We start from the raw sequence: 12,732 nt of genomic DNA, 5'->3' as shown, positions 1-12,732 counted from the left end.
ATCTCCAGGTCTTCTCAACACTGGAGCCGGTGCCCTTACTCGCTGTACTACCTGGCCGCCCCTTTAAAGTGATTTTTAATGATGCCTTTTGTGTTGCAAAATACATGTTGCTGTGCACAGGTTACTAATAATAGTAAATACCTAGTATTCAAAAGTATTCAAATTCAAAAATTCAATATGAGATCATCGATTTGGAAATTCCTTGTAGCAGTGCAGATTGTAATCCATTCCTTATTGCTTATGCTTTCCATTTCTTGTCTTTGGTACTTCTATAAATCCCCCTCAGAGGCTCCCCAAAATGCGTTAGAGGTTTTCTGTCCTTTCTCTTGATATTTCCGGGGTACCAGTGGAGCACTCTGACTGTCCTGCTTTGCCGAGTGATCAGCTCTTGGTCATATGACCAGTCCATCTTCCCTTCCTATCATACAGATCCTTAATAACATATTTTATCCTGTTCTTTGGAGTTTCTCATGTATATTATAGGTTTTTAACACCCAACATTCTTTTCTCCATTGTCCCTGGTGCCCATGATTTCCTTAATTTTTGGAGGCAGTCTTATTCCTTGACTTGCTACCATATATCAGTGATGGTAAAATACTGGTATTAAAATAATGCACTTTGCTTTTCTAGGAAGTGTGGGTTCACTAAAAGCTCTGTAGATTCTTAAAAGAAATTGAACTGGTTCTTCTTTTTGTTCAGCTCTGGACCCAACTCATTGTTCAACTGCAACCTGTACTGTCCATCTCAGAAAAGCTTCCTAATGGACAAACCCTAGTAAAAATACAATAAAAAATAGATAATGTTACATTTAAAAAACTAAATATGTATCCTTCATATCGGATCAGTACCGGAATGGCTTAGAGGCTCCTGTTTGTATTTTAGTCGGCCCCCATGCACTATGCCACTGCCTCTAAATTGGCAGTGAACTTTGTATTATATTGTGAATTTGCTTTATTTATTTTTACTTTGATCTTATTTCTTAAGGAAAATACTTTCAAAATAATTCTAATTACAGTTACTACATTTCTTTATGATTATAAACTAATATAAATTATAATTATATACATATATAATTATATGAGCAGTGAATTAGTGACTTTGTAACAGTTTTCTGAGACCTGTTCCTATTATATTGGACTTTTAAGTCATTTTGCAAAAAGTTTTCATCTAAATTTCTTGTTAAGCTAACAAAAATTACTGGACTTACTAAAATATAAATATAGGAAAGTGGGATGTTTTCCTGAAGTCAGTGCTACTAATCTTATCTTTTTAAATATTTTGCAATTCTTTTAAAGCATTGTTTGGGCATCAACACTGTGGCAACATCGGGGCATTCAGTATGTCATGAAGTTAATTTTCTACTTCATCCAAAAGTACTATATGAAATGTGCACATTTGGTCTTCAAGAATCCAAAGATGGGGTATGTATTAACACTAAACTGAAAAGAATTCTTTATTCTGCAGATATTGAATTGGAGGAAAATCTAATAATAGCTGAGTAGATTTTTTTAGCTCAAAAGAAACTGCCTTTTGAATAGGCTCAGTAAATGTTTTGCTCAAGTGGTGGGAAATATTTGGAGAATGTGACGATTACAGCCTAAGAAATCATGTATTGTGAGAATTTAGGTAAGTTATTTTTTTCTCTCTTACAGTTTTCATCCAGAAGAGAAAAGATATAGGTATACCAGATTATTAAAGAAAACTGATTCCTTCCTATAAAGGGGGAAGAAAAATCCCTGGACTTTAAAGGTCAAGAATAGAATTGGTTGAGGGAAGACACTTAGTTAAGAATGCTACTATGTTGTCCAAATTGAAATTTTTAGAAATGTTGTGACACGTTTGAGTTTTCCTTATTGTTCTGATCTGTGTATGCCTCACTCACCTTGCCGGTGCTCTATCTCTTTTTTCATTGAACTGCTTCATCTTTGTTTTGAGCAGGTGAACTCTGTTGTCAAGAATATTCTGATGTATTTGCTTCAGGGACGGTTGATTATGACACCATTGACCTGGAACAAGTTTATTGAGTCTCTTTGTCCCGTCATTCCAGTTCTGCAGGTACTTTGTGCTTTTCTGCTTTTCAGGTGCTATTTATCTTGGACCGAGTATGATTGATTTTAAAGCATTCGTGAAGGAAAACTGTCACATTATAATAGAAATTATAAAAAGGCCAAAAGTCAAGGTGTCTAGGGAGAGAAAATGTGCCAGTCAATCTTGTTTCTGGCAGCTAATTTGTACACAATTTATGTATGAAAGCATAAGCTTGGTGATATTTGAGGTTTTTACTTCAATTACTCCACCCAAGTAGCTCAGAGCAGTTTCAAAATTGAGCAGAGCCATTAAATAATTAATAAAATCATAAGCTCATAGACTTAGAACTATGAGGATATTGTAATCCATCGCTCTCACTTTTGCAGGTGAGGAAACTAAGAAAAAAAAATTAGGTAATTTGCCCAGGGTTACATAGCTAGTAAGTGTCTGAAATGGGATTTGGATCCAGGTCTAATTGAGTCCAGGGTCAGCACTCTATCCACTGTGTCATTAATTCTCTTATTCAGTATAAGAGTTAGATAAGTAAGTCAGTTGGCAGTGGAGACACACCATCTGTGTCTTACCAGTCTGTGATTTCTATGTCACAGGGTGGATATGTCTACTTTCAGACCTAGAAAACTAGGGAAGTATATTCTATCTTAGCTTGAGGGTGGGGAGGGGAGGCTCTATGCAATGGCATGTATTTTGCCTTATGTATTATTTTTGTTTTTGTTTTAAGAAACTTAGCAAAATTTGCCATTGGAGCATATGCTTCCATTAATAGAAATAATATTACATTACATATTTTGGATGGCCTATGGAGGAAATATATGGATTTGATAAATAGTTAATCCTAAATTTATAAAACTTAGTGGCAGGATTGGGTTTATTACTGTACTGTAAATGATTTGCCAAGTTTCCCCATTTTACAAAATATGATACCTCTTAAACTTTAGTTCACTGTTAATTTTTAATTTTATTATTATCAAATAATATTTATAAGTATCTGGTAACACGTTGTATTGGTGATACATTGTGTCCTGTTAATCTTCGTATTAGGAGAAAAGTTTTTGAAAGCCTGAATTGCATGAAGCTGCTTCTACTACTTCCTAAAGGAAGCAAAATAGCCACGACATCACCCCTGAGAGTTTTCTAGTCAATTTATACTTGCTTATTCCTGATAATTTTTTTTATTAAAATAGCCTTTTTTTATTAACATTCAACAAATTTAGAATAACTACTAAATGCATGATACTGAAAAAAACCCAAAACGTTATTTTCATACTGCTAGTGCTTTGTCATTCGCATAGTAAGATACTGCTACAGCCCTGGTACAAGTCTTTATTATCCCACACCTAGACATAGGTCTCTCCCCATTCCAGCCATCTTCCATTCAGCCACCAGAGTGATTTTCCCAAAATGTTTGTCTGATTATGGCACCCTCCTGCTCAATACATGCCAGCGGCTCCCTGTCACCTCGAGGATCAAATATAAAATCTGTTTGGCATTGAATGCCTTTTGTAACCTACAACAGGCTCCCCCCTTAATTTTATTTTTTTGGATATCATCCCATCATAGTTAACTTATACCTGTGCCTTCTGTGTGTACTCCTTTTAATTGCCTTAATAATGATAAAGTTTTAAGTTTTAGGAATTACTTGTATAATCTTTCCATATAGGAATATAAACAGTATAACTTTATTAAATTGCTTAATGATTTCTCTTTCCTGTTACCTTTTTATGCTTCTCTTGAGTCTTATATGAAAGTCAATTTTTTTTTCTCTTTAGCTCTGATCTTTTTCATCAGAAATGCTTGAAAGTCCTCTGTTTTATTAAATATACATTTTACCCCCTCAAGGATTATATGTGGTTTTGCTGGGTAGGTGATTCTTGGTTGTAATCCTAACTTCTTTGCCCTTTAGAAAATCATCATCTAAGACCTTCAGTTTCATGTAACAGCTCTTAAATCTTGTGTTATTCTGACTGGCTCCATGATATTTGAATTGATTCTTTCTGGCTGCTTGCAGTATTTTTCTTTGACCTGGAAGATCTCAAATTTGGCTATAATATTCCTGTGTATTTTCATTTTGGGAACTCTTTCAGGAGTTAATTGGTAGACTCTTTTGATTTCTATTTTACCCTCTGGTTCTAAGATATCAGGGCAGTGTTCTTTGATAATTTCTTGAAAGATAATGTCTAGGTTTTTTTTTTTTTGGATCATGGTTTACAGGTAGTCCAATAACTTATAAATTATCTCTTCTGGAACTATTTTCCAGGTCGTTTATTTTTCCAATAAGATATATCACATCTTATATTTTTTCGTTCTTTTGATTTTATTTGATTGATTGTTGATGTCTTGTGAAATCATTAGCTTCTACTTGCCCAATTCTAATTTTTAATGATTTATTTTCTTCAGTGAACTTTTGTACCTCTCTTTCCATTTGGCCAATTCTGCTTTTTAAGGAGTTCTTTTCTTTAGTGAATTTTTGTACTTTTTTTTTCCATTTGGCCAATTTTGCTTTTAAATGAATTCTTTTCAGCAGATTTTTGTGCTTTTACCATTTGGTCTATTGCTTTTTAAAATGCTATTTTTTTTTCAGCAACTTTATTTTGTGTGCCTCCTTTGCCAAGCTGTTGACTTTTTTTTCCAATGATTTTCTTGCATCACTCTCATTTTCCTCCCCAGTTTTTCCTCAATCTCTCTTATTTTTGAGATCTTTCAGGAATTTTTTTTTTTTTGCTTGAGACCAATTCACATTTTTCTTTGAGGCTTTTCATGTAACTGTTTTGACATTTTTTGTTGTCTTCTGAGTTTGTGTTTTGATCTTCCCTGTCACCGTAATAACTTTTTGTGGTCAGGTTTTTTTTTTTTTGTTTGTTTGTTTCCAGCCTATTTCTTGATTTTTAACTTGATGTTAAAGTTGTCCCTGCTCTTAGGGTTGAGAGAGTACTGTCCTAAACTTCAGATTTTTTGTACTGCTCTTTTCAGAGATAATTATGGAGGTCTGTAAGTTTTCAGTTCTTCTAAGATGGTGTGACTTAAGAAGAGGTGTGGTCATTGATCTTCTGACCTAGGCTCTTATCTGCGAGCTACCACAACTACTCTTTTCTGTCCTGGAACTGTGATCCAAGGCCCCACTCCTGCTAGTGCTTCTCTTTGCCCTGGAACTGTGACCCATAATTACATATGGGCAATACAACATCGCTTCTAACGAGTGCCAGCAAAGGCTCCCCTGTAATTTGTTTCAGACTTATCGTCCAACCCTTTAAGGTCTACAAGCCACAGCTATTAATCCAGTTGCCCGGATGACCTGCTGCCTTGCCGAGGTAAGGCCTGCATGGGACTGCTCCACTCTCACACAATGAGATAGACCTTTCCTTCAGGCCTTCTAAACTGTCTTGGGCAGGAAAGGTTTTTCCCACTGTCCTTTCTGGTGCTCCAAACTCATTTTGAGGTGTTATTTTAATGTTGTTTGGAGATTTGGGAGAGCTCAGGCGAATCCCTGCCTTTACCATCTTGCCTCTGCCCTTCATATAAGAGCAATTTTTAGAGAAATCTGGTAGTGCAGTGCATAATGAAGGGCCTGGAGGCAGGAAGACCTGAGTTGAAATCTGGCCTCAAGACACTTAATAGTTATTTGACCCTGGGCAAGCCACTAACTGATTCAGTTTTCTCAGTTGTAAATTGGGGGTAATAAATAGTACCTACCTCACTGGGTTGTTGTGAGGCTCAAATGAGATGGTATTTATAGAAAGTGCTGCTGAGTAACTGACTACATTTATCATGTAAATGCTTCTTCCTTCCCCTTTCCTTGTGAAGCAAGGTGAAAGCCACTATGTTAAGTGGAAATACAAAGGAATGTAAAACATCATTTGTGCCTTTAAAGAACTATTATTCTGAAGGGGAGAGATAACATATAAATGGTTATGTATCATATAAGATATACCCAGATATATCAGCAATGCCACATTCACAATGCCTACGGAAATTACAGATGTGCTGATGTAGTTATCAATCACTAAATATATCAGACTTGCTATATGGGAATAAGCTAGAACATTTATTAAAATACCAAAAGACTGAGTTCCCAAACCAGAAAGACAAAGCCATCAGAGTAGTTATGACATTGGCACAGGTAGGTAAAGTAGAAAGCACCCACATTCTCAAGCCTTTAAAACAGAATAGGCTGCCTCAGGTAAATGTCCTCCTCTCCTCACTCACAGCAACCACCCAGCGTCCAGGAAGCGCGCTCCCAGCAGCTCTGACCCCTGGCAGTCCTCATCAAGAGTCCTTAGCAGAAATTCTGGCTGACTCAAAAAGGGCTTCGCGCTTCCGCTGCTGCCGTCGCTGCCTCTGCCGCAGGGACTCTCGCTTGGCTTCCGCTTCCTCGTGCCCCACCCCTTCGTGCTACGTCAGCAAGTCCAATGGGGCATGGAAGATCTTGAAATCCCATAACCTTACATCAGACTAGATGGAATATAACCTTAGAGGGAAAGCGCCAGCAGTGGGAGGACTGAGAAGGGCCTCTTGCAGAGCATGAGCTGAGCTGAGTCTTGAAGGGAGTCAGGGAAACCCGCTTGTGGAGGTAAACACAGAAAGCATTGTAGGCATGGAGGGCTTGGGGCTGAAAGGTGGAGTATGGTGTAAAGTAGCAAGCAAGCCAGTGTCCCTGGATCGGAGGGTTGTGAGCAGACTGGGAAGGCAGGAGCAGCTAGGCTGTGAAGGGCTTCGAATGCCAGAGAATTTTACACTTGTTACTGAAGGTGATAGAGAACCACTGGAGTTTAATGCGTGTGTGTGTGTGTGTGTGTCTGTGCGTGTGGTGTGTGTGTGCACACGCACGTGTGCATGAGTGTGTGTGTGTGTGTGCGCGTGCATGTGTGTGTGTGTGTGTGCGCGTGTGTGTGTACGTGTGTGTCTGTGCGTGTGGTGTGTGTGTGTGTGTGTGTGTGTGCGCGCGCGCGCACGTGTGCATGAGTGTGCGTGTGTGTGTGGTGTGTGTGTTGATGTTGATCAGATCTTCACTTTAGGAAGATTAATTTGAAAACTGAGTGGAAGATGGACTGAAGGGGGGAGACACTTGAGGCAAGGAGACCATGTGAAGGTTATTGCATTAATGGACTGATAAGAACCTGTACCAGGGTGGTGTTAGGTGAGAAGGGTCTGTATACAAGAGATATTATGAGGGAAAAAATGATAGAAGTTGGCAATAGATAGCATATGGGGGGCAAAAGAGTAAGAAATCAAGGCTGATACTTAGGTTGTGAGCCTATTTGATTGGAAATATGGTGATTCCAGTTTGGAAGAGGGAAGGCAGGGTTTTAGGGAGAAGATAATGAATTTAGTTTTAAACATGCTGAGTTTGTCTATGGTGCATGTCATTGAAGATATCCAACTTGGGGGTTGGAGATGTGAGACTAGAGGTCAGGAGAGGTTAGACCTGGATAAATAGATCTGAGAATCATCAAAACAGCATAGAAGGAGAAGAAAAAGCCCAGAACAGAGCCATGGGGAGTACCTACAGTCTTGCATTTCCCACTGCCTTTTAGACTTCTCAAATTGGACATCCTGTAGACATCTAAAACTCAACAGGTCCAAAGCAGAACTCATTTTTTTTCTGCCAAATTCTCTCCTGTTCCTAACTTTTCTGTTACTATTGAGGGGACCACAATCCTCCCAATCCACCAGGCTTATAATCTAGGTGTCACCTTTGACTGCTCACTCTTTTTCACCTCCCTTCCCCTATATCCAGTTTGTTCCCAAGGCCTATCAATTTTCCCTCTATAACATGTCTCCTGTGTGGCCCCTTCTCTCCTCTGATTACTACCACCACTTGGGTACAGGCCCTTATCACCTCATGCCTGGACTATTGCTGTGATCTTCTGGTTGGTTTCTCTGCCATAAGTCTTTGCTCTAGTCCATCTTCCTCTTAATTATCAAAGTATTCTTTTCAAAGAGCAGGTCTTATATTGTTACCACTCTCTTTTACCCCCTTTAACAAACTCCAGTGATTCCTTCAGGTAGTCTTTGATTCTTAGGATCAAATATAAAGTCTTCTTTTTGATTTTCAAAGCCACTTATAACTTGCTTCCCTGAATCCCCATCTTTCCATTCTTCTTACACCTTATTCTCCCTTCACTGGTGGCTGAAGGACCTGGACTGGAAGCAGATTTAACGATTTGAGGAACACATTATTATTCTCAAGGCTTTCCAATTCAAGGCCATGTGTTGTCCACATTGGAGTCTGAGGGGAGATCGTGGTTGTTTGACTTGCTTGGCAAATCCCTGTGACTAGGTTCTTGCTACCAGGGCCTCCCAAATGGCGTCAGCCCTACTCTAACCCATAACTCTTAAGTTAAATTGATCCACCAGCCCCAGCCTCCTCTGTAGCTGGAACCACAAACCCTCTTTTACAATACTCCAGAGGAAATAGAATTTCAGGCTGTACTTAAATCATTCCCTACCTCAAAAGATAGTCCATTTCATTCCATTTTCACACATTTGTTTTTAATCAGAAAATTCTTCCTTTCATTGAACTAAAGTCTGTCTTTCTGTAAATTCCTATGAGACTGTATTTATGGGGCTAATCAAGATAAATCAAATTTTCCTTCCAAATGAAAACCCTTCAAATATCTAAAGACATTGGCCATTTTTTTTTGCCTGTTTTCTCAATTCTGAGCTCCTTCAGCTAATCCTTATATCATCTTTTCTAATTTGCATCTTTTTTTTCATTCTTTGTAAGGTTCTGTGCTTTGGAAATGAAGGGGCAGAAATGTTAGTTTAAAAACAATCTTGGACCCAAATAGAAAGTGAATATATCTTAAGGAAGAAGTGCATTAGTTTTCTAGATACACTAAAGTACCCTAATGTACTGAAAGAGAATTTATTGAATAGATTTTGCTTCATATAATTCTGCATATGTTATCAGAACATGCCATCTCTATGTGCCTCAGATTAACCTGTAGCAACAGGAATGATAGCTGATATAGTCAGCAAATATAGTATAAAATAATCTCATGACTAGTGTTCAATATTTAAGTATCTTTTCCAGTGTTGTGTGATAATTTGGTAGACTAGAAATATTGATACTTCCCCCAAAGTGAGCTGTTTATAATCTGCTTTCAAAAAAATCAACTTTTGTATATTTTAAACAGAAATTTAATGAGGATGTCCAGATCTTATGAATTGTTAGGGGAAAATGAAAATGTCTACTTTTTTTTTCCCACCATAATATCCAGAATTATTTAGTATAGATTTATAAGCTATAAGAAAGGCAAATCAATTCTTCTTTTCAATGCACATAAGTATTATTTTAAAAATTTTATGATGGGTTTTGGAAAGTTTGTTTTTATGACTTTCTAAACTATAAAAATTCATATTTTAAAAACTTGTTTTAGGGTTATGCAGACACAGAAGACTCCTTGGGAAACTGCATCCTTATTCTGAGTGAAACAAATCCTGAGGGTGGAGGTGGGATTCTCCCAGAAACTTCCAGATTAAAGTCTATATTTCGGCTCTTGCTGTTGAAAAAGCAATCGTAAGTAAACCTTTTTAAGTATAGAAAATACAAATGTCCAACAAAGTCTGGTTAATCTCTTCATGGAATGAGACTGGCTTTATTAGTTTAAGGATATAGGTAGTTTCTAATTATATTAAGATGCAAAGAAAAATAAAGGAAAAGCATGCTTCTTTATATCTTGGGAAGAACATTGGCAATAAGATGACGCTGCTTTCAATGATTTTTGTGGGTCATATTAAACATGTTTCCCTGTTAGTTTTAATTACATATGTCCCTTTTAAAAATATTTTGTTTTATAATATTGAAAGCATTACTATGTTTGTTTTTCAAGAAACAAACAGCTATTTTGGTGAGTACCAGAGACATTAATGAGAACAGAAACACACCTGAGAATAATAAGAAATTGCATTTATATAAAGCTTTATTGTTTTCAGAATTTTATATGTGTGTGTTTATTATTTGATGTAGATACTTTGAAAATATTCCATTAAAGCCCTATCAATGTTATACTTCATCTCTCTGTTATTTCTCATCCTGATTATGTGATTCATCTAGTCTTTCATGTCCTTGAATGCTGTATTTTCTATTAGTTGTGTGAACAAGTTATCACTGGTAACATGCTACAACCAGCTTATACCCTAGAAATAAGCATCTTTCAATTAACCTTTGTGTCACTTGTAATATTTTTTTTTCTTCCAAGGGTGTTTCTTTCCTGATTCACATATTGGTGATGAGGAAATAGACTTTTGTAGCGATGAGCATTTTGGGATCATTAAAAGAATTACATAGATTCTTGTATGCTTTCTAGCTTAGTCTCCTCTTCCTACTTAATTCTATGCCCAATTTTTATCCATCTGCAAGATTAATGTAAGATTATACATACATTTTTATCAATGACTTGGAATAAATGCACGGATGGCATTACTATCAAATTTTAGATTTTAAGAATCTAGAAGAGACAGCTGAAATATGAGACTAGAGCCTGGTAGTCACAGAGAACCCAAATGTGAAAAAAAGCATATTCATGGTCCATCTGGACTAGAACGTTCGGTTCTGGGCATAGTAGTTTAAGAAGAACATTGGCAAATTGGGCCATGTCCTGAGGACAACAATAATGATATTTTAATAAGAATATATTTCAAACTGTCTGGAGAGAACCATGAGATGGATGAGGTCAGGAACAAGACTGGAGTGGTCCTGATGGCCTTAGAGGGATGTTGTGTGTCAATTATCTGAGCACCTGTTAGAGTTCTACCAAAAATAATAGCTTATACTTTCTTTGCTCTCAAGTTCAACCTTCAAAAATGTGGAGGAATCAGCAATGGGAGATTGTATTCTGCATCTGGTTTTGACCAAATAAGATAGAAATTAGAGAAACTTTGGAGGAAATGACTGTGCCATCTTGGAGTTTGTGATGGAGAAGAAAAGAAGGGAAAAGTTGGGAATGATCCGATATGGACTTTTGATTTTAGGAGAGCAGATTTCAAAGGGTTCTGGGGAAGGTTAGGTAGGATCACAAGAAGTAAGTTCCACTTGAGAAGTCAGCCCCAAAAGAATGGGGAATTCCGAAAAAAAAAAAAAAAAGAAATTCTGAAGGCACAAAGAGAGAATTCTGAGGAAAAAAGTGAGTTGTTTGAATATACTGATAGTGATGTATAAGACACATCAATCAATTTGTATTTTTAAAAGATATGGACAGAATATGGAGTCATGGTGGCTAGATGGGACAGTAAATGCAGCTGCCTTTGATGAAGTTGAAGTAACTTTTCCAGATAAATCACATATTTGTGTACTGAAAAAACTGGTAGATGTGATTGCCAAAATACTGTAAATAATCTTTAGAAGATTATGAACACTAGGAGAGGTACTCCAGGATTAGAAAAAAGGAAAAGATTAACCTGGTTTTCAGAGAAGGGAAGAAAATGAAGTTTGAAGATTTTGTCCCTTAAGTTTAATTTTGATTCTAGGCAAAATTCCGGTTAGCAAAAGTCTGGGAAAGGAAGCATTGATCATAAAGAAATAGCATGGGGGCGGCCAGGTAGCACAGCGAGTAAGAGCACCGGCTCCAGTGTTGAGAAGACCTGGAGATCCGAATCCCGGGCTCAGACACTTAGCACCCACCCAGAAACACCTGGCCGTGTAACCTTGAGCAAGTTACTTAACCCCAATTGCTTAGGGGCGGCCAGGTGGCTCAGCGAGTAAGAGCACCCGCTCCAGTGTTGGGACGACCTGGAGATCGAATCCCGGGCTCAGACACTCAGCACCACACCCAGAAATAACTGGCCATGTAACCTTGAGCAAGTTACTTAACCCCGATTGCTTAAAACAAAAAAAAAGAAAAAAAAAGAAATAGCATGACTTCATTAAATTCAGGTTAACTTTATTTCCTTTAAAATACATACATACATAGATACATATATAATATATACATATATATAAAATGTATATATGTATATTTCCTAATCCACTCCCTTAATTTTATTTTTTTACCATTTAAAAAAAAATTTTGAGTTCCAAATTCTCTTCTTCCTTCTAGCTCCTCCCCCCATCCATTGAGAAGGCAAGCAGTATGATACCCATTTTACATGTTACATCATGCAAAGCATGTGTCCATTTTAGCCATGTTGCCAAAAAAAAATAAAGTGAAAAAAATCTGCTTTAATCTGCCCTCTGAGTATATCAGTCCTCCCCTTGGAAGTGGATAGCATTTTTCATCATGAGACTTTAGGAATTATTATGGATAATTATATTGATCAGAGTAGCTGAGTTTTTCAGAGTTGATCTTTGTTACAATATTGCGATTATTGTGTCCAGCATTATCCTGGTTCGCTGTTTATCAGTTCGTATAACTCTGCTCAGGATTTTCTGAACCTATCCTCGTGTCATTTGTAAGCCATAAGTACCTAAGAATTAACTTGATGTGCCTTTCTCTCATTGTTAGTGATTTGGGGTGGTCTTTCATGTGGTTTCTAATATTCTGTAGCTCCTTGTTGGAAAACTATTCTTATTTTTTGACTTGTCTAGTGGGCAGTGGCTCTTGGTCTTAAGTGCTTGTTTTAGTTTCCTGTATATCTTGTGTATCAGACTCTCATTAGAGGTGTTTGATGCAATTTTTTTCTCTCATTTGATAGCTTTACTTCTTAACTAGTTTCATTGATTTTTGCTAGTGCAGAATTTTTTCAATG

At 37.1% G+C, this 12,732-nt stretch overlaps 1 protein-coding gene across 4 annotated transcripts in view; it reads left to right on the top strand.

The window, feature by feature from the left end:
• The window catches only part of RTTN (rotatin), a 180,690-nt gene that overhangs the window by 3,211 nt on the left and 164,747 nt on the right, over nucleotides 1-12,732 (top strand). For 3 of the 4 annotated variants that reach the window (XR_011169992.1, XM_069096892.1, XM_069096891.1), the window contains exons 1-2: nucleotides 1,428-2,055; nucleotides 9,426-9,565. Coding sequence is in view for 3 of the 4 variants with exons in the window: in XM_069096892.1 (XP_068952993.1) it covers nucleotides 1,870-2,055; nucleotides 9,426-9,565 (326 nt within the window). In the remaining variant the exon portion in view is untranslated. The other variant, XM_069096895.1, reaches the window with a different exon arrangement.

The sequence above is a fragment of the Petaurus breviceps genome, unplaced genomic scaffold, assembly GCF_028583685.1.
Source record: "Petaurus breviceps papuanus isolate PSGF00001 unplaced genomic scaffold, PetGlider_PUasm1.0 330, whole genome shotgun sequence".
Taxonomy (NCBI): domain Eukaryota; kingdom Metazoa; phylum Chordata; class Mammalia; order Diprotodontia; family Petauridae; genus Petaurus; species Petaurus breviceps.
Note: the sequence above shows the minus strand (reverse complement) of the source record. Positions and strands in the feature narration are given on the sequence as shown.